Source organism: Pyxicephalus adspersus, chromosome 5 (assembly GCF_032062135.1).
Source record: "Pyxicephalus adspersus chromosome 5, UCB_Pads_2.0, whole genome shotgun sequence".
Lineage (NCBI taxonomy): Eukaryota > Metazoa > Chordata > Amphibia > Anura > Pyxicephalidae > Pyxicephalus > Pyxicephalus adspersus.
The window spans coordinates 41,580,314-41,602,921 of NC_092862.1; the positions used below are offsets into that span (position 1 = coordinate 41,580,314).

General features: G+C 35.1%; 1 protein-coding gene across 1 annotated transcript; it reads right to left on the minus strand.

Moving 5' to 3' along the window:
* Positions 1–452: 452 nt before the first annotated feature.
* On the minus strand, positions 453–21,404 carry LOC140330813 (meprin A subunit beta-like). Its single transcript, XM_072411275.1, has 15 exons — positions 21,262–21,404; positions 17,485–17,503; positions 17,333–17,380; positions 17,216–17,256; positions 15,816–15,894; positions 14,914–15,031; positions 12,871–13,049; positions 11,224–11,442; positions 9,867–10,019; positions 8,919–9,134; positions 6,273–6,728; positions 5,905–6,084; positions 3,848–4,124; positions 1,894–2,083; positions 453–838 (listed from the first exon to the last, which is right to left on the minus strand). The coding sequence occupies exons 1-15, from the start codon at positions 21,316–21,318 to the stop codon at positions 824–826; spliced, it is 2,247 nt and encodes a 748-aa protein (XP_072267376.1). The 5' UTR covers positions 21,319–21,404; the 3' UTR covers positions 453–823.
* Positions 21,405–22,608: the final 1,204 nt, after the last annotated feature.

Below are 22,608 nucleotides of genomic sequence, written 5' to 3' on the forward strand. Positions count from 1 at the left end.
TTTATTCAAGGCCTGAAGAATATTGTTCCTTAGAGACAGATCAAACCCACTTTGAGCCTCAGAGTTCTGCTGTTAGCTGAACTGCACTCCCAACCACTCCTATTCAAGTGATGGATGAAGATGGATCTATATGGCAGGAGCAATTTTCCTGCTTTTGGTCTCCAAGCTGATGGGGTGATAACAGGGGCATTCAATGAAAAGTATTGCTACATGTTACTAGCCCTATCAAGAAGATGCCAGCACAGCCACTGTTTTTATTATTGTTTGGATCTTCTGCTTGTTTACAGGCTGACTTGAGCGACAGTGGCTGCCTTTCTAGTGTCAAATGATGTTGAAATGAAAATTAGTATGTCATGGTGGTTAGGCATTTTTATTTTTTGTAACTTTCATTCTGATTATATAAATAAAATGGTGAAATATCACTAATATATAATGGAAAAAGCATACAGTGATACAGATTTATCTCCACTTTATTTGGTGATAAAAGCTGAACAGTATCCAAGCAGGTAAATTCACAGGAAAAATACATACGTATTTATATTTTTGTATACTGCTAGAAAATGTGCTATTGACACGTTTATGTATAGGTACATTAGGGCACTTTTTTTTTATATTCAACACACCACAATACATGCCATGTGGCCCACTGCAGAACTGTAATAGCCAGTGCAGCAAAATGCATAAATCTGAATGGGACTTTGGTAGCTTGTTACTATGGCTGCTTCCATATTCCTTCATGAGAAGTTTACTTTACTTGGAGTTTAGTATTAATAGTCTGCAAGTGAAGCCATGCATTCTGCCAATGCTCCATCATGGAAGAAACTCACAGGGAAGTTTTCTGAAAGACAGGATTTGGATTATACTTATTAGCTTGGTAACACGTAAGCTGCTCACATTGATATTGCTAAAAACTTTAGCAAACCAGTACTCAATCAAAGGGTTAACTAACAAATTCTCATAAAAGTTTCCATATAATAGTGTTCTGGTATAATTAAAACTGATAGCATTATCCAAACTAAAGCAAAACATCTTTTTGGGGCTTATTCAATTAAATGGGTGATAAAAACCAGCATGCACAGCTTGGTATCACAGCTGATCTTGGGGAATTGGAAGACATCCTATTACTCACCCAGTGTACCTTGACTGGTTTTGCTAATATCAATCTAAATGGGCGAGTTTCCAATTGGCCTGCATTGATATTCATATTGCAAAGTTTTATATTATGTGATGCCATGAAGATTACTCATTAGCTGAATTTGAAGAGGAAATATCTGAATACTGGCAAAAGGATTGTTTTGCAAGAGTTTTGTTATGTCTACAGGTTTTAGAGGATGTAGAGGAAATACAGGACCCTTGATATGTACCATGTGAACATATGGCACAAGGGTTAGATATAACTACATACCCTACAGTTATGCTTTTACTTCCTGAAGAATGGATGTGTGTTTATCCAACCCAAAATACGTCTGGCATGAGCTCAGAACTAAAGGACCACTTGGTCCCAATATTGTCTCATGGATCTGTACAAATGAAGTGGGACTATAATGTGGAATTTCTGTTCACCCCATGTCTGATGCTAGCAATTTTTATATCAAAGTCAAGGGCAATGTCTTGATTTTCCCTTTTAGATGTCAATACACTTCCCTAAACTAGAAAATAAAAGGTATCCCTACATATAAATGTCAACGCTGGGAGAGTTTATTATTAGTAATAGAGAATAAACCAAATCACCATAATATGTGGTATCAGCTGAAAAGTGAGTGTCCTCCAGTTTGATAACTGGTAGTCACTCATGATTAACATGATTTTGTCTGTTAATATTTTGTAGACAATTCTTGGCTTTAAATACAGAAAAGATTACAGATTTTTATATCAGCTACACTTTGTACTTACCAAATCATCAAAACTTGCAATTTGTTTTTTATGCTTCTTCTTCAAGCAGTACACACTGACGAGTGTGACTCCTAACATGACGACAAATATGGTGACTGAAGATGACACGGCAATCACCATTGTGTCCTGGCTGGAAACTTTGGTTTCACATCTTTCTCCCACGTACCACCAGTCTTTAGTAACTTTACACCTAATGGAGAAATTACTTCTGGTTATTTGTTATCACAACATATGTCGTTTTATATGTGGCAATTAGAAAATTCTAAGCAGACTTTAAGTGTACCTCCAGCCAATTTATTTTATTTTATGGGTGGATTCTATTCTCAGTTAGGCCCATGTTTCGGTGTGTGGCCCTCTTAGGGAGATTTTCTCTTTTGTATTGCCTCTATGACAATGCTTTTCATGGGAAAGTAAGTTAGTTAATGTTATTGTCCAATAAGAGACAGGACAGCTGTAAAAAAAAACATAGGTCCCACATTTTCTACTAAAAAAAAAATGGAATCTATTTATTACAGCAATTTCATCCTTTATTCGTCTGTCCTTGTAAAAAAATGATCACAATGTTAGAAAGAGAAAGCTAAGCAAGAAGTGACAATGCAATAAAAACCAGAGCAACACATGTAACAGGGATTTTAACCCTTATTCAAAGTTTTCCCTCAAAGTAGAACTAAACTTTCAATAAAAACCAGATACATACCAAGGGGCATCAATACATGATTTAAAACATGCTACCGATTTTATCAGAGCTAGAGCTCTGCAAATAGCAGGGAGCCTTTATTTTGCTATTGGCAGAAATGTAAATCTTACCCAGCAGGGGATACTTTTGGACCTCTGCATAGAGACTACTACATTCACACACAGAGCATGGGTTCCATTCTGCAGCATGCTGGCAAGGCATCATTTTTTTGGTGATGGTGAGACTTTAAATGTATTGTGTTTTGATGCTCCTGAATTGCATTCAGCTGATTTAAACTGGACATTCAACATGACATTTAATAGTGTGATATAGCCTACAAATATAATTTAGGGCACTAAAAAGTTCGGATGAACAGACAGAAAAGTTGCTTCACAAGTGTTAGAATTGCTATTTGTGAAACTGAAGGACCATATAAAACCTAACTGATAATGAGAACAGTAATTCTTTAGAGACCAAAGGCAGCAATGGTTTGATAAGCCTGTGTTAATAACCTGTATATCATGTTAAATAACACTGGTCGTAAAATGAGAACACTCTCATTGCTGACTTCCCTGATTTTGGTTTTGCAATCGTTTGGGTCATTGGAACAAATCTACAGAATTTAAAACTTGCTATTTTTACTTTTCTGTTCTGCATATTTGTTATAGGTATGAATATTTGTAATGGAAAGCTCTCAAGGCTCAAAGTTGATTATTGAGAGACTATATAAACTGCCATTTCCAGTCTGGTTCTAAAATATACAGCTTGCCTGGTTGGTGTTTTGATCCTTGGCGATAATACCTTCTGAACCCCTGAAGAGTATGAAGTTCAGGTGTTCAGCTTGTTTCAGGTCTGAGTAAATTGATCAGTTTTATAGTCAGGAAATGAACATTCTTTACAATGAGTTCACCATGAGTTCATCTTTTTGTCAGGAATTCCCTCCAAAGCAAGCAAATCCTCACTTGTTCTACTTCTCTATGCATTGAGCAGACAGACTTGCTAACTGATCTACATTCAACACTTCTACAAATGTCGGATGCTGACCCCTCACTGGGATTTCTGATTTCTTTCACTGGTCCCACTTGTGTCACCACAAGACTTGTCTGGCATTTCACGTGCTACAGTCAGTACAAAACCAGATTATGCATCCCTAATGAATTCTACAAATCATAGAAAAAACTATGTAATCTAAGCATTAGAGAATAGCAACATTCATACCATCTTGAGGGAGCTGGTAAAGACAAACTATATGCAAACTATAATTTAGATCAATTTTACCTGCAGACAGGCTTGGTGTTTTCAATGGTACAGACGCCATCATTTTTACAAAGATAATTTGCACAGGCATCATTTCCTGGATTTGGTGCTGTTGTAGGTACAGGCATTGGTCTTGTAGTGGTTGTAGTTGCTGATCCTGGTGGTCTTGTAGTGGTTGTAGTTGCTGATCCCGGTGGTCTTGTAGTGGTTGTAGTTGCTGATCCCGGTGGTCCTGTGGTGGCTGAGGCAGTAGTAGTAGCTGGAGGCACTGGCTGAGTTGTATTTAGATGTGTTACATCTGTTAAAATCAGACATTTATTATAAGAAATTTAAACATAAAATTAACAAGACAAGCCTATGTATATGTATTTGTTTATCTGTCCAAAAAAATATCATTCTGTTTGTCACTCCTGTGCTTTACTCAAGTTTGCTATTTCTTTACAGTTTACCACCATTGATGAGAATCTTAAAATCAGCAGAAATCTCAGTCCCCCTGGACTATGAATGAACATCATGCAATTGATGAGGTCCTTAAAGCCCTCTTCATCCCGTAACTTAAACAGTGCTTACTTTCCAGTTCTCATTTCTAAAACCAAGGAAACATTATAAAGGTGGCACTTTTAGATTCCTCTGCCTAATGCTCCAACAAGCATAACAAGGGCCAACCAAGCATGTTACATACATCTAAATCATCTTTGTTGCAAACTACATCATTTTATTGCTGTGAAACGTGTTGAAAAAAAACTTCTAGGAAAGGAAAAAGATGAATGTGTGTTTTTGAAATAATAGTAAGAGATACTGAATTTATATAACCAGTTGCCTTGGGAGCCCCAAATCTGTATTATTACACTAGATACATACTGTTTATGGCAACTAAAAATATAAATTGTTATATAATTTTGTACTTATTTTAATGTAAATTAATTATCAATATTTTGAATTCAATTTTTATGATTTTATTATAAGATTCTGGTGTTAAAATCCCTGGATTTAATGGCAAACAAAAAATGTGTGTTTCTTACAGTTTCCAGAGCACTCAATGATTTGGGTCTATTTCCAGTCCCATGTGCGATTGAGATAATGGGCCTCATTTATTAGAGCTCTCCAGGACTCCAGGACTGGAGAAGATAGACTATCATGGAAGAACCTGGGTGATCCAGCTAGATCACCCAGGTTCTCTCATGAGAGTCTATCCTCTGCAGTCTTGGAGAGCTCTAATAAATCAGACCCATTGTGACAATTCTCTCTTAGGGAGATTTCTCCTCAATACCAGTCTGTTGACCACTGTCATTGGGATAGGAGTTGAAGGGGTAGTGAGGATAATAATAATTACATTATGGAAAGAATGTAAGACTTTTTGTTTAGATTCCTATCAATGTTTTGGCTGTAGATCTCTTTAAATACTAAACATTCATTAATGTACAGGTGACAGTTACCATATTAAGGGTCATATCATGGAAATAATTGATATGGTAATTTTCACTGTGTACAAACAAAAACATATTCCCTGCTGGAGTCCATGCGTTTTCTCTTTTCTCTTTTTGAATCCCATAATTCACCTATAGCTCAGTGTGTATCTAAATGTAGTACTGGTGCTTCTCTACTATACATAATACAGGTCAAAATAAATGCTCAAGGCAGGGTTGTTCACAATGATAGTGTTGTAGTACTTACAAAGGTTATTGTAAAAACAAACACAGGCTTTGCCTACACATACAATGTTCAAATAATATTGTTACCTTTTTTGTTTTAAGTATTTTATCTCATGTTCCAACTTCAGATTCAACTGAACACTATAAGGATCATTTATTATATTAGAAAAGCTGACATTTGCATTTTCATACAATAAATATTAATGCCTTTCTCAGAATTTAAACAGTTTTTGTAGTTATTGTGTAATATAAATATTCTAGATCTGTACACATAGTTGCAGTACTTAGGATATGAACATACCTTTATTTCTATAAACAAAGAATCACACACATTTATAGAAATAAATAAAGAATACAAAACATACTGATACGTGCATTTCTTTAATAAACGCACACACACATCTGGTGCTAAATGATGCTACCTACCTTCTACCGAAATAAGAAGGAATGCATCCTCTCCTTTTAGAAAATCTCTGCTATGAACTCTGTCATGTGTGATATATGCTGTAGTTCCAAATCCAGGTCCACGGAAAAACGTTGTTCCATTAGGGAAGGTAGCACTGTCTCCTACTATCTCAGGTTTATCCCAGAAATATGTTGTATTATCTAAAAAAAAATAACAAAACATACACTGAATTCTGATTTGATTACAGCCAATAAATCTTTATATTTATGCTTTCAAGGTTTAAAGGCTCAGATATTTACAAAGCCATCACATGACATTTAGGTTTTTAGAATAATATCAGTTAATAATAAAAAATACATTGCAAACATGGTTTGCAAACTTTCTTTACCTTTTAGTTGGTAGGGATCTGTGGTGATGCTCCTTAGATTTGACATACGCTTCCTAATATCTGGGTTCTGATCCATGAGGGTCATGGATGCTTGTCTTAGAGAACAAGGCCACTGTAGTTGGTTGTCATTAGCTCCAGAAATAAGATGGAAAAAAATTCCCAGGTCGTGGAACTTTTCTGTAGAGTTACTTGCTCTTAGCTGCACCTGGAAAGCATACCCATCTTTGGAATAAAAGGGAGGACTATAGAGCGTAGTAGTTACATTATTAAGCTGGTCTGAAAAGTTTCGGATATGCCAGATAAAATGTGGGCATTTTGCCTCAGAAAAATTTATGTCATCAATTGAAAAGCCTCCATTGGAATTTCCATTTCCTTTAACTCCTTGAAAGACCACACGGAATTTTGTGTTTGCGGACAGAGGTACATAATACAGCTGCCAGTAGTCTGCGGGCTGAGCTGAAAAAAAAGTGTAGAAATATACTGAACTTTCTTATATTGGACGTATCCTGTGTATTCTCTTAATTCTACATAATTTCAATCATTATTTAAACTTAAATCATGACATAAATCACAGAAAGAAACATATACACACAAACATACTGATAGACATGGCTACGACAATATGGAGTGTAACAATCTTACTGTACTGTAAATAAGGTTTACACCATTAAAAAAAAATAATAAGTAATAATGCTGACCTAGATGGTTAACTATTCTGGAATTGAATTAGAAAAAAAATAAATTCATAATGTTTTCCAATGTATATTTACTCCCCCTCAACCACCCTTCCAAACCCACTTTACTACCCTAACACTTTCATCACAGTATTAGAACTCCACATGAATAAATGGGCTGCAATAAATGTTCCCAGGGGCCTTTACCGCTATTAAAAACTGACTTTACTTATAACAATAATGTCATCCCATATTTAGGAATCCACATAATCACTAAGCCCCATAAGGATAGGATGGTCTTCTTTTGCCTCTGTTGTGGTTTGCCAGGACAGTGATTGTAAAAATGAATATGTTTTATTTGAGTAGTCTTTTCTTTTTCAGACTCTCATGATCCCAGTCTTGTGGTTGGTTGTACCTACCACTCAAAACCAGATCCTAAAGTTCTTCTTAGGAAACAAAAGTCCTAGGGTTAGCAAAAACACGCTTTTTTCTCAAGATGGTCAATTTCTTACCCAATCATAGGCCCTGATGGGTTTAGATAGAGCACTGGCCTTCCCCTGAATAAGTATAGAGGTCATCATGTGGGTGACACCCAAGAATAAATCCAACATTTCTTGTTCCACTCTAATCTACTTTCTATCTGTGATCGAAGCTCAAAAAATGAAGTCCTATGCACCCCTCACTCCCCTATAGGAAATGTAGATTTTGCTACAGGGGATAGTTCTGAATGATTTCAGAAGAATAAAATGTTCCTGAGAATAGATGATGTTATCAAAGGTCAGGAGATTGAAAGCCTAATATCTGATCTCCAAGCATGAGCTCCCAGCTGAGGACCATCTTCAATTTTTACAGATAAGTTTGATTGTCACCTACAAGCCCAGACCTGATACTCCCCCTTATTTGTCCACATCAATTGAAACAACAAAGGGGCAGATTTATAAACGTTTTCAGGGGTTAACAACATCTTCCCATAAAATTCTCTATATAAGCAGAGGTAATTTCTGAAATTAAAATCTGAACTTTTCTGAACTCCTGCCTTGATATGTGATTCAGACTCAAAACCCAACCTGCAGATGCCACCTTTTATGCTATAGGGGTTGCATTCAGAGAGGTGTGACAGACAGAATTCCTGGTGATTCTGACAGAAAGCAGGTTTTGGTCTCCAGTCCTCACCTTTATCCACTGTATCACATGCCTTATCATTCCAAAATTCCTTGCTATAGCATTGTTTAATCAACACGACATGTCCTCCCCTACACCTCTATTACAATTGTTTCAATAAATCCTGTTTGCTGGCTGCACTATCGATTGCTGCACATCATAGGTTTCTGTAAAAGCCCCAATTTGACTGTTACATTTCTAAAATCAAAACAGCAGCTGCATCCTGATCAATAAAAATGAGCTCTTTCACAGCACGTATTTACCTGCTAATATTCTTACTGGGAAATGGGTTCCCATTCTACACTACTTCTTACTAGCAGCCCATGGTCTCTTCTTTTTCCCCTCCTCACCCCTTCATCATTTTTTTTCATTTTCTATTATACAAGAATAAATACTTTATGCACACTATTGAAGATAAGGTTGAACATCCTTCTTTGGTATCTTATTTCTGTAGATGCCACCAAATTATAATTTTCTTGGAAAATGTCAACATATTACATAGAGTTTTTTTATATGACTTCTGTAATCCATGGATCTGGAGTCATGGGTGTCTACATAGGAATTTGGGCTTTTACATTAGAAGTATGTCTAGGCAAAAGAATATTCAATGGCTTTCAAGTCTCATTAACTGAATATAGTGGACAGGAAAAGATCAAGATAAAATATGTACAAAGTATCTCCAAGGTTTGTCTTTAGAATATGTGTTATTCTTCATTTATAGTAACATAGGATGGTATGGAAAGTAAATGATTTGCATCAACATCTCTTATGAACCTTTGACATATGTAAAGCATGTTTAGGTAACACTCACTGTCAGCTGTGGTGATAAATTTCAGTGTGCCATTCGGAGAGGCGTCAGTGTATTCTCTGATCCAAATATTCAGTTGGTCACTTTCATGGCCGTTGTGGAAATAAAAGAATTCCAGGCACTGAAATCCTCTCTTTGGGTAAAAAATACGACTTTCCAAAAGTCCTGAATTTCCTGGATTTAGTGTCCGGGTGCTGAAGTGCATGAAATAACCACTGTCTGTTTGGGGATACAAAAACATTTATTTTAAATATTTAAATATATCATTTTAGATAATGAAGGTGGTTCATTCAGGGTACAGAAAACAATCAAGACAAACAATAGGGAATAGGTCCTGATGCCTTAAAGTGTTTGTATGGGTTAAACTTTTTCTTTTAGTTTTCAATAAAGCATGAAATAATTATCTATTGTATTATTTTACCAATCAGCATATTGTTGACTGTGTTCCGGGTTCATAGAGTTGACATAAAAAAGTCAGTGGAAAATTACAATTATATGATTAAATATATAGTTACCAGCACAGGTTGTAAAAGCAAATCTTGTGGACATCTATTTTAGTGATAGATGTTGTGTCTGTGGGGCAGGAAGTGCAATCTCCCAAATAGATCATAAATGGGAAAAAAAATAAAAAACATAAACTGATCGGGGTCCTAATCCCCTACTGTATGCAAAAATAAAAAGTATTGCCTATAGACTGCAGCGCAATGTGTTATGCCAAAGTGCGTGTGTATTGGACATATATATACACATATATAGAGCATTTCGTGAGTTGAGTTAAACAGCATGTGAATTGGTTTAAAGTTATACTTTGCCCTGTTGGTGTTTGCTGTGTCATTTTAGATTTGTCTAATATAAGCAGGTAATAACTTACAGGAATTCCAAATGGATAACATGCCGCCAATAAAATAAAATGCATCAATAAATGAAGTTATGTGATAAGATGCTGCTTACCTTTGCATTTTCCCAAGTTAGTGTGATCATTGCTGGGTCCTGTGGGGATTTGAAGGACGTGTTCCCAGTCTGCATTATCTCCTGTACCTTGTATCATTCCACAGATGTTATTGTACTCAAAATCACATGTGTCCAGGAATGTGAGAAAGTTAGCTAAACAGAAAAAACACAGTTTTGGTAATAATATTAGAGACAAGCATATAGATGGTAACAACTGAAACTATTGGTCATTCATTCATCAATGTTGGAGACAGTTGGAAGACTAAATGGAGGACTTGACCCTTGACTTCCTATCTGGAAAAACTTTTTTCAGCAACAAGTGAGGGAAAACAGAGCCGTATATAGTACAATTGTAACCCTCCCAATTCTTTCCAAGGTAGCAAAATAGCTAGCACTAAACTGTTTCAAGCTGCTTTTGCAATTAGGTAAATTGTGTTTATTATAATACAATGCTAAATGGAAATTTCTATGTCCGTAATAACAACATTAAACCGAAACCAGATTGGTTTCACTTTGCACTATGTTGTTCTACGTTATTATAAATAGACATTTTGTATAATATTATTTTATTTAATAAACTATATTTTTATAGTACTAACATATTATGTAGCTATGTACATTATTTAGGGGTAGCAAATGAAGGACAGATATAAACAATGACCCAGGATTAACTCACATCTACTACCCAGCACAGCCAAGTAAATTACAACTCTATTTCCTCTTTTAGAATTTCAGCTTCCTATGTCACTTTGCTGTCTCCAGCTTGGTCTTTGGACTATAAATCAGTATAATCACCACTATTAAATAAGCAGAAGGTGATCCATGAGACATAAGGAAGTAGTAAAGTTGAACAAGGATGTAGTAGAGTGATATTGCTGTGTGGTAGGGTGGATTGTGTAAATAAGAAACCTGGCTGCACAGATTTGAAGATTTGGCAAGTAAAACAGTGAAAACATATTTGATTCTCACTCATCATGTCAGTGCCTTATTGCATTGTCATTTTCTACACATGTACATCTACTGTACCATACATGCTCATCTTACGCCTAATTATATGCTGAGCATGCGCCCCCACCTCTTTGGGATATATCCCAGAAATCTACATGTACTATATTATTCTGGGCCTGACAAGAAACAAAAAAGCAGAGTAATAATACATAAAATGTGTATTGATTGGGAGTGTTGATTTGCACAAAAAAGTATATGCAATTTTATTATATGGCTAAATTAAGGATAAAATTAGGACATGTTGAGAATAGGCCAAAGGTCTGTTTTAGCAATCATCTGTGAAGTCAGATATATAGCAGTTCAGCAGGAAATGAGAAAAAAAAAGTAAAACTTGAGGTTAGATACTTACTACAGTTATACAAACGATTAAGCTTTTCAAGATCATAGTCACTGAAATCCATCCTTTGCCCAATGACATCACTAAACGCTGCTATCCGAGTTACAATGGTGGGTTCGCTGCCAATCTGGAAGGCTGTCTTACCATAATGCATAACCGACGTGTAATCATATGGGACATTTAGGGCGGTGGACCGCGTATCATTATAAGTATTGAAATTGTTTTGTGTTCCTGTGAAAGGAAGGACAATGTCATTTGTCAAACTCATACTTCTGTGGAACTGTAAAACTTTACAAGCCATGGAAAAAATCCTGAAGTACAAAGCATAGCATTCTCTTTTTTAAAAGTGAATTCAGGAAGGTAAAAACCTCTGTTAGTTTATTTATTTTTTACTGCCATTGTTCTATTGGGGGAAAACACAGAGAAAATTTATCTACCCAAAAATAACAACAAAAACAACAAAAATCCGGATTAGTCTCTTCAAATTCATTCATCATTTTGATCTTAGATTGGCTGTACATGTATAGCACTTCCAGTTTCAAGAATGCTGTAAATGTGCTCACTCCAGAAGATCATAAATCAATGTTTTTATTGCTCACCCTACCCAGAGTAGGAAATAGACTGCTAATTTGGTAATGGTGCAGTGTTTTATACTGCAGCAGTCATTCCTTGTAGCAGTGACATAAATCCTCTGTAAAGACCTGTGCCAACGCCCTTTAAAGTTGTCTTGCTGGCATCAGTTTAAGATGCTGCTAAGATCCACAAAATGTATTGACCAGTACAGTTGACATCCTTCTTCCTTTTATATGAGCTGTTTCATGTGGGGTTTGCTTTCCCATTGAGGTGGGAATGCAAGACCAGTTTGATGTAAAAAAAAACAGGCTAGCATCATCATTTGTTACTTACACACTTTTTGACTTGTCCTCACTATTTGGTGAGTCATTTTTGGAACAGTTACCATCTCCAAGTGGCATGCCTAAGTATGAAAACTGTGCATAAATCAGTCATGTTTTCTGTGGCCCTGACTTAATAAAGCTCTCAAAGACTGGAGAGGATACACTTTCATAAGTGGATGATCCAGAAAAACTGGGATAGATCTGGTCCAGGATTTAAACTTTTTGCTAACAAATAACAAATTACTTTTAGGAAAACCATTCCAGGATTGTTGGATCACCCAGCTTCACTTATGAAAGTGTATCCTCTCCAGCCACAGAGAACTTTATTAAATCTGTCCCAATGAGTCGCTGAAAGGAGACTTTGGGTACAGAGACTGGATTGACGCGTTATTGTTTTATGTGTTTTAGTGGTTAGTATAGTGGTTTTATAGTGTTTTATTCACACTATATTTCATGAAGGAGCCATGTATTTTGTATGTCACTCCAGTGCACCCCCTCAAGAACCTGTTTGTGTTGTAAGACACATGATACAAGGCCACCAGGAAAGTTCAGGAATCCTTCACCTCAAGTTGTCTCTGGCCATGATTAGCGTAGATTAAGCAAAACACTGATTGTTAGGGCCTAAAATCTACAAAGAAGGCACTAAGAATTCAGAGGTTGGGCAATGGGGTGTTAAAATTGTTACTTTTAAACTAATGTTAAAGAGCAAAGTGTCAGATCAGTACCCTATTATTTTGTTTGTTGCATTATTAAGAGCTCTTACCGTTCCGGATTCTGTCCCACATAATTATGACGTAGTCATCGCGGTCAGACCGTGACTGTTCATGCCAGAAGCCCAGAGCATGGAGAAACTCATGCTGGATCGTAGCCAATCTGTCACAATTGTTACCAAGTGAAAGCTGTTGCTTTCCTCTACGTAAATTTCCAATATAGGACCAACATCTATAGAAAAAGAAGTAAATGAATAAATACTTCAGCTTTACATCATTATAAATATAAATATATTCTTAGGACTGGTAGTGGATTCATATTTTGCCTTGTAGGTCATTGGCTTGTACTGAACCCTTCTACCCTAGTAGACTGGTTAGACACTAAGATGTTAATGTCTGTAAAAGACAGTTTGCCCATGCAATCCATATGGAACTTATTAAAAAAAGAAACGTTTACTAACAAAATTGCCAACTAAATCCGATTGGATATTAGGTAGGATCATTTGTTTAAATTGGGAATTTGTAACAAGTGTTCAGAGGATTCTAGAAGCCCTACTACCTTTACTGACCTCTAATTCTGCAATACCTAGTTGAAAATTTTACCATATAAATATAGCTTTCATATTTGTTGGCATGAGGTAAACGTTAATTCGGCCCCCTTTTTAGGTCAGAAGAGTTGTGGAACTGTGCTTGTTAAGTCAAAAGGCAGAATATCACCAAATCTTCAGTTGGAGGATAAAGTGACTTTTTCTGCATGCATCACCATGTCAAGAAATTGTATGCACAATAATGCCCATGTTTTTTTAGGAGGTATGTAGAACAAAAGGTTGGTTTTTATGGGGCTTAGGTATAATAAATACTTTTAGTTGTTCTATAACATGGCAAATAATAATTTTTTGAGTTCAGGTGCACTTGAAATTGAAATATTGGCAGATGTGTAAAGGAATGCCCTCCTTCCTCTAACAATACTAACTTATTACTTAGTTTATATACATTAAAAATCCTCTTGTTCTGTATAACCCATTAGGTTTGGGTACATGCTTGTTTAATATAGGATCTTGTGCATTGGTATGAACTTTTTGAAAAAAAAAATGAATCTTCTGTTGATTAGATTGGTATTTACATTCAGATCTCTGTCAACGGTGTATGAGCTGTCTTAATATACCTTTTACCAACCTTTTTAGCAGTATAATTACACTTTTTGAAATGTTGTCATAATTTCTAGAGATGTGTTCATGTTTTTATTGGTTTAAAATACTTCTGATTACTGAGCTGGACTTATCACTTATTTCATTTTCTTGACTACCAAGTTAATTATTATTAAAGGAAAATGCTGAGTATATATAAAACAGCTTCTATTTGACTATAGAACAACAAGAGTTACATAGTTGGTTAGGTTGAAAAAAGACATAAGTCCATCAAGTTCAACCACTAGGGAAATAAACATATCCCAGATATAAAACCCTATATGACAAAGTTGGTCCAGAGGAAGGCAAAAAACCCTGGTACAATTTGCTTCAACAGGGGAAACAAATTCCTTCCTGATTCCATGAGGCAATCGGATGTTCCCTGAATCAACAGTCACTGTTATTTTTACTTTAAAGCCTTAATACCCAGTTATATTCTGTGCTTCTAGAAATCATCCAACTTTTTCATAAAGCAATCTATAGTAGTTGCTGAAACTATTTCTTGAGGGAGCCGATTCCACATTTGCACAGACCTTACAGTGCAGAAAGTATTTTGAACTATTGCAAAAGGGTACATTTTTTTGTCAGCTTCCTTGTAAAAGGTGAATTCCAATTACAGATATTTTAAAAGGGATTTGTCATGTAGATCCATTTAAATAATTTCATAGCCTGGCAGGCTGTTTCTTAGAACTGAGAAGCATTCCTGGAAAGCTATAAAATGTCTTCAGCTGAATGTGAAAAAAACTACTGACTATTAGACATACAATGACCTGGATAAATAAGAACCACAATAGACTTGTTGTGTAGATCAGTTTTTGTGTGTTATCTATCATTGTACCGTAAAGAAGGCTTACAAGCCACACTTAAAGCAGAGCTATCACCACACTTTACTCTTCACAGATTTCTTACCCACTTTCCTTGAATACTGAGATGTAATTTGGTTCTCCCTCCCAAGGTTTGAAGTCTATACAAGATTTGAGCCGGTAACGTTCAAAAGCTTCTAAAACAAGTGCTTTCGCATTAATGTCTAAAAAAAAATGAAAAAAAAAGATAGTTTTTTGTTGCTGAAGATTTCATGAATGTTGTCTTATGATTAAAATTATTAGTCTACAGGATCATGCATGAATGTTCTGATAGAGTAATAAAGTATTATTGAGTAATAAAGAGTAATAAAGTATTATTGTATTTTCACATCATGTGGACAGGAAACGGAAGGAAATGTTTTAACTCATAGGTTATATTGAGTTTAAATAATATTTGATTAGATTTTTTAGACTATTTCTACAATTTAGATTGATTCTTCACTACCAAATCTGTTACTTTTTAAAGTAATTACTGTAATTACAGGAATCTGCTAATATTACTGTGCAGTGGGCAGGAGGTAATATGAATAACTAGGGACACATGAACTTTTTGACCGGTTACTATATATACATCAAGTGCGGTCCTATTAGTTGGCAATTTTTAGGACAAATAGGGCTTTGTTTTGGTACCCTTTAGTTATTTTTGCAGTTAATTTTTTGTCTTTGTAAGGAATACATACTTGTATTTTAGGGCAAACTTACATAAAATTGATGATACAATACAAATTGTTGTAGTTCTTTAGATATTAAAAATAATACATTTTGAACTAGAAATTTTTAACAATCCAGCATGGAATAAAGAGTTTTTACAGTAAACCTGTTAAGCATGTGTAGGCCCTTTAACTAAAATGAATGCGACCAGGCAAGTCCTTTATTGCAGAAGGAACATATGATTGAATTAAATACAAATTTTTTATATATGTCTACCTAAGTTGTTTAAAAACATACCCAAGCTGTCCTCTAAGTAGTATGGAACTGGTATGGGCCACCGATACTGGTCACCAATGATTGAGTTTCTTTCATTTGGCTACATGAAAATACAAAAAATGATTTAATGTATTTTTTAAATTCATTTTAAACAATCTAAGCAATTGCCATTTTTATTTAGTATACAGAATATCAAATGTCTTCACAGAGATCAATAACAATGGACAATGTAAAGTAACCTAGGACAAGCAATTGGAAACTATATTTCAGTTGACCTAAACCCAGAAAAGCAATATCTAAATCAATAGGTTTAAAAGGCGATGAAATGGACCAGAATTAGAAATGAACACATCAAAATGTGTCATGGGCAGTTCAGTAGAATGGTGAATGAACTTTTAATAGTATAATAATACCGCTACCATATTTAAGTTGTATCTTTATGTGTAGTACAAACTATAGGTAACAATACGTCTTTGTAATGATGGTCCATTTATATCTTCGTTTTTTTCCTCACACTTTTTTTTAAAGGTTTTTGTGTAAACATTGCCAAGTCACTAAATAGCTTATTTTTTATGGCAGGTGTTAAATAACATTGTTGGATAATTATAATGGACTATAAACGGTATTCCTAGTATTCCTTAGTTTAAAGCCTAGAATACATGGTTATTAGGTTTATCAGAAAAGATTGTACCTGGGTCTGTTAGCAAGTTATTCATTTAAAGGTAAACCCTTCAACCCTCAGAGTTTATACACAATATAGGGCATAGAAACACACACAGAAGACGCACACGTTTACATGCATCAACACACACATTTAACTGTGTTATATGGTGTGATTTTATAGGGTTTTCTCACCTTATTTACTTTTTTTCATCTGGTAAGTGTTAGATAAAAAAGCTTATTGCATTTTGTTGATACAAATTGCTATTTTGTGCATTGCCCTACAAAACATTGCAACATATCTACATTCTCACTCAATGCAAGCCAATGCAATGTTTTGGAGTGAACTGGGTGCATAGACAGCAATAATATCTGTTGTGTCCTTAGATTGGGGACACCGTTGTACATAAAAGAGCACTATATATGTTTTTGTCAGGATTTACATAATAAGTTGAAAATCAAAAATATATTAGGTTTCATCTGCAAGTGGCACAGCAGTTAAAATCTGTGACTTGCAATAAATATGATAATTTCAAGAGTTGGGGGGATATAGTAGCACTGGTGAAATTTGCATTTTAGATTGGTAATATATTTGCAAATTATTTTATATTACATAATGTATATTATTTAAATCATACCACATACAGTTGTACACATTTTGATCATTTTAAACTTTTTTTTTAGGGATTTTTTACACTGCATATCACAAAGACTGCTTTATGTAAATACAATTGATTTGCAAATAAACAATGTGTACTCACAGCAAGTTTAATGTCTCCTTCGAAAAGATTTAGTCCCTGTGCTTAAAAAGAAAATGAGAGTATTATTTTTTACAGCTCACATATTTACACACAAACAAATATGTAGTTAGAACAAACCTTGATTGATGTCAAAAATGTCATTGTCTTTTCCAGCATCGACATCAACTGTAAGAAACGCCATGAAAATGTCATACAAGCAGAAAACTACATTCAGTGCAGAAATTCCTTTATTCTAGTTGTTTCAAAGTATTGACAATGCTGACACTTACCTAAAGTCTCTTGAAAAGTCTGGAAAACAAAAGATAAAGAAATGTGAAAATATGCAGATAACATTGGGATTCATTTACTAAAGTTTAGAGTTTAAGTTGTTGCAAGAAAATGATTACTTGTGAATGAGGTGAAGATCTGCTGACCTTGGCCATCCAATCATGCATAAGAAAAAATCTAGTTCTTTACATTTCTATTTTTTCATTTCTCCTGATGGTATTACCAGCATAAAGGAAACTTGTACTGAGATTATATATACAGGGCTGCCATCACTGATTTCCTAAAACTTGTTGTTTTCTTGCTGTCCCTGGAAATAATATTCACTTCCCAATCACTGATCTGAATCAAGCCACAGAACATGAAAGGGCCTCGGAAAACACTGAATCCTATTAAAAATGTGTGGTCAGTGCTTGAGATTCTGAATTGGAAGACAATTTCTGTACATGTCTGAGTAACTTAAAGCTGAACTCCAAGCAAACAGTTGAGTGTAGGCATAATTTACATATATAGGAGATGTATTTTTAATCCTAAAATTTACACGAATCTGCCACCCAGCAAAATCCAGATTACCGTTTGAGTGAATATGTGTGTTCTGTGCTACAGTTTTCCTTTCACTTTATTTACAACTCACTGAAGAGTTCTGTGCCAGTCTACTGTATCACCCTATCGGTTTGCCCCTGATTGCAACTTTGTGCTGCTTCTTTTAACATGTTCCAATAGGATAATACTTAATAAAATTTAGGTACTTACACAGCTTGTATTATGACCACTTAATAAAGTTTGAATGTTTTCAGAGTTGGGACTTTACTGCCTGGTGTTCAGCTATAAATGAATATTATTATTATGGTTTATTATATATTACTTTTCAGCTGGCTGAAGTTCAGGCCCAGATCAACCTATTTAAAGGAACAGCGGTTACATGTTTAAAGCACCAGAAAAGAACAATTTCTTCTGTACAGAATCACAATTTGACCAATTGTTACTGATATTCTATATTGCAGTGAGTTTTTACACATTTGATCTTGTATCCTGTATATTCATACAAGATTTGCATGGGGACCTAAAGTAAACATGTACTTTACCTATGCAGAGCCATTTACCAGGTTCACTCAATTTCCTACCCCAACCTTCCCCCCGCTGCCTTTAATGTTCTTTTCTTCTAATGTTCTTTCCTCTAATGTTCTTTAATGTTCTTTTCTCCCTGCCAAGGCAAAATACCACCAAATATGGAGGAGAATTGCATTCTCTTACCTTAATCCTATGACGTAGACTAAGATACTTGGGCAGTCAATTGTCAGGCCCAGGTAATGTCACATGAGAGCAGGGGGACAGCACCTTATGCTTTGACCAGATAGACTTGGTTCTTACACATAGCTATATCACTTCAGTATTAAGGATAATAGGAGTGGCACAGAAGTTGAGACAGAAGGGGATTACATGCAATAAAAGAAGTAAGCCCATTGCTTTTTTTTTTTTTTTGCATATTGGCCCCATTATTATCCTTTGTCTGCTAATATTCTTTCTGTATTCATTCACAAGTTGGAGAAGATCACAGGGCATCAATGTATTTCATAAATACAGCATAAGTCAGGTTCCTTACCAGGTTTTCTGCCAGAGAAACCTAAACCACAACTTTAACTAAACAGAATTGTGTGTATTTAGCTGGTGTTCAGCTATAATGAACCTCAAAGCTTGGGCTACAGAATGCAAAAAATGAGATATCATTATCTCTAACATACTGCGTTAATTGTTCCTTTTATTGCTCATAAACAGATAAGGTTATTGCTGCTGTAACCTGAAACTACCTACAGTAACATAAAACATTATATAAAGTATGTAAACTTGCTTTACATACCTTGATCCTATGTAATTAATAGCTGCTGGTAAATAAACCTAACTTGACCTGTTCGTGTGAGATACTTATATAATCGCTTTATTATATCCTCAGTTCATTATTCATGTTTATTATTAGCCATGTGACTGCAGATTACAAATCTCATTGGATTGGACTAAAATATTTGTTACTTTTTTAAAAAAGTATCTTTATCATGGCATTTTGGCTTTATTATTTTCACTTTGCACATGACAAGGATCATTACTGCTTCTCGGAGTGGTGGCCCAAAAGCATTTTTCTTAAGTAGGAGGGCCGGCGAGTGTCCTGGAATATGTTTTTTTTTTTATTATGTACAGAGACAATAGATCAAGACATCAGAGGTAGCCAGCGATACAACAGAACATTAATAAAGAAGCAGGCATGGAACTCTAATGCCTAATCTAGTAATAAAACAATAACTTTGGGTTAAGACAAGTTACTCAACTAATCTTCTGGTCTAACAACTTTGTTCTATACTTAGTTCTTTTTCAAAAGTTTGTCAGGGACATGAGCCACTGTGTGAGCCACTGCTACTGCTATTTAGGCAGCAGAAGGTTCATCATTCTTACACCTTCAGCAAGTGACTTCTCTTTGACTACAAAGTAGTTGTAAGTAACTAATGAAGTTATATAAAAATAATATTAGTTAATTTTATGTGTTGGAGAAGTGGGTATCTTCTGGCAGACTGGATTTAAATGCAGACCACCCTAGGGAATGCCCAAATCTGATACTGAATCTTCATAGTTTGAAGAACTGAAATCCAAAGAATGTAAGGACCACACCAGGGATGATATGACTGAGGGTGGATGATGCTGAGTGTTCTACAGTCTATATGTAAAGCAATCTATCTGAGTCTATGGGTCTGATTTATTAAAGCTCTCCAAGGCTGGAGTGGATACATTTTCATAAGTGAAGCTGAGTGATCCAGCAAACCTGGAATGGATTTCTTCAAAGTCATTTGCTATTTGTTAGCAAATGTTTTGAATCCTGGACCAGATGCCATTTCAGATTTTCTGGATTACCCAACTTCACTGATAAAAATTTCTCCTCTTCAGTCTTGGAGCTTTAATAAATTAGGCCCTTTGTGTGAAACAGGTCAGGAGATTTGGTTCTGGAAACCTCTCTCATAATACTGGGGAGAGGAACATTGGAAGGTAACTAAGGTATTTTTTGCAGTTTGCACATTATGGCAAAACCCTGAGTGCTGGCAACTAAGTTTTCTTTCAATGTAATCAGTTCTGAGTATGTACACCCCAAAGTTCCAGTAAAGTACATTAATTACATGATTTGCAGTGTTTTCCTTTGAATTAGTATTCTGATCATCCAAATTATTTCAATTATTTCAGTGTTTTTGAAAAAATACAACTACATAAGACTAAACAATCAACTACTAAAGACTGGAACATTGTTACCCGATTACCTTTACTTGTCAGTAAACACCATTAAGTAGCAATGTTTATATATATATATATTAAAAAAAAACTAACAATTTGTCATATCAGAAAGTCCAGATCTGTATTAGCATTGGCAATGTGCCTGACTTGCTATAATTTCTACACACAGATATGTGCATTATGTCCAGTCCCATCCTAGACATCCACAAGCAGATTGTGAATAAAATCATGTAAAGTATAGATACAACAGATCATTTTCCCATATATATTTAAACGGGCAAATATCATATCTTGATTCTAGATGTGCCTTCAAATAAAGTTCAAAAAATGTAGTGTATTAATGACACATGAGCAACAATCAATTACATTACTTCGAAAACAAATGATTAGGCTATCAATTTAAATTCAGTAAATTATGGATGTCATAAATGTTATATTTGATATGTTGATTTCAACTTGTTGATGGATAAATTATTTTAACTCTATAAATAAAGAAACATTGATTTACTTACCGGACCAATGGCAGAATAAACAAGGAGCAAGAACAGGGAAACAGGAGCTAACTCCATGGCAGCTCTCCTGTTGTGCGTTTCTTGGTGGAGAGTGGTATCTGTTCAGCTTACCCTTTAATATAACTAAGATTTTATCATAAAATTGTACTTTGTCCCAGTATATGGCACGTCTGTTACAGTTTACCCATTTCAATAGACCCTTGGACTTCACTATGCTATATAGTAGTTTGTGTTACAATAGATTTCTTAGATTGTAGGCTGGATTGGACAGGGTCCTCTCCTCCTCTGTATTATTGTACACAGGTTTGTCATCTGCAGCTCCTAGTTTTTGTACATTGCTACATAATATGTTGGAGCTTTATAAATAAATGATAATAATTAAAGCCAATTTGGAAATATTTTCCTTTTCAAGCAGAAACATATAAATTTTATAATTCGGTAAGATTGTATTATCAAAATTTGTAAATTCACTCATTTAGATAGAAGTTTCCTAAGAATTTGGGATGTAGCAAAAAGCAGATAGATTTCAGAAAGAGCCCTGCATATTTATTAGCCTTGTCTAGCATTAAGCATTGAACTCCGGATGTACTATTAAATCTACTAACGGTTAAGCAGTGTGGGGGCTTGCCTTATTGGATACAAATAGAATAGTCCCTTCTACCAGTAATGGCATCATGTACATGGTAATAGATATAAAAAAAAACAATCTTCTACTAAAATCCTCTTTTATAGTGTAAGTGCATATGTAACACTGATGGGCAGGGGCAAGAAGAATGTTTTTGGCAGAGAAGAGCGTCCTATATTGGCTGGTGGGAGAAAAATGTCTCCTTATATTGACTGCCAGTAGAAGAATTTTATCTGACATTGGTGATCAATAAGAAAACATATTTAATTTATTGGTCAGCGGAAAGCATAAAATCCCCCTGCATTGCTGGTTATTTCAAAGAGGAAGGGGCTGTTTAGAGGCAGAAAAAGCCCCCTTTTAAAGGTGTTTGGGGGCTATAAGTTGTATTCCCACCATAGGTTATTCAGAATATTCTAAGCATAGGAGTAACCCCAGCAATCACCTCGGGAAGCCTGCCATCTGCTGGCTGCATGCAGTAAATATGGAGTAAATATATGCAATGTTTCCTGCCTGCCTAAAAAAATATAAAATGCTGCTTTGGCATTAAAGTGGGGAAAAAAAAGTCTGCCTTATTTTCCAACAGTGTGTTTTTGTTGCATTCTACAAAAAGAAGACTTGTCTATGATATTATTCTGATCAGCTGTTACTATGTCATTATTTGTACTGTGTACATGAATACAAGAGGAACATACAGATTAATGTAAAAATAAATAACAAAACAT

Excerpts from the sequence above, each read along its gene's own strand:
- LOC140330813 (XM_072411275.1), bottom strand. The coding sequence starts at position 21,318 with ATGGAGTTAGCTCCTGTTTCCCTGTTCTTGCTCCTTGTTTATTCTGCC. Across the intron at positions 15,895-17,215 it reads AAGGAGACATTAAACTTGCT|CCAAATGAAAGAAACTCAAT; the intron begins GTGAGTACACAT and ends ATTTTCATGTAG. Across the intron at positions 6,085-6,272 it reads AGATCCCTACCAACTAAAAG|ATAATACAACATATTTCTGG; the intron begins GTAAAGAAAGTT and ends ATTTTTTTTTAG.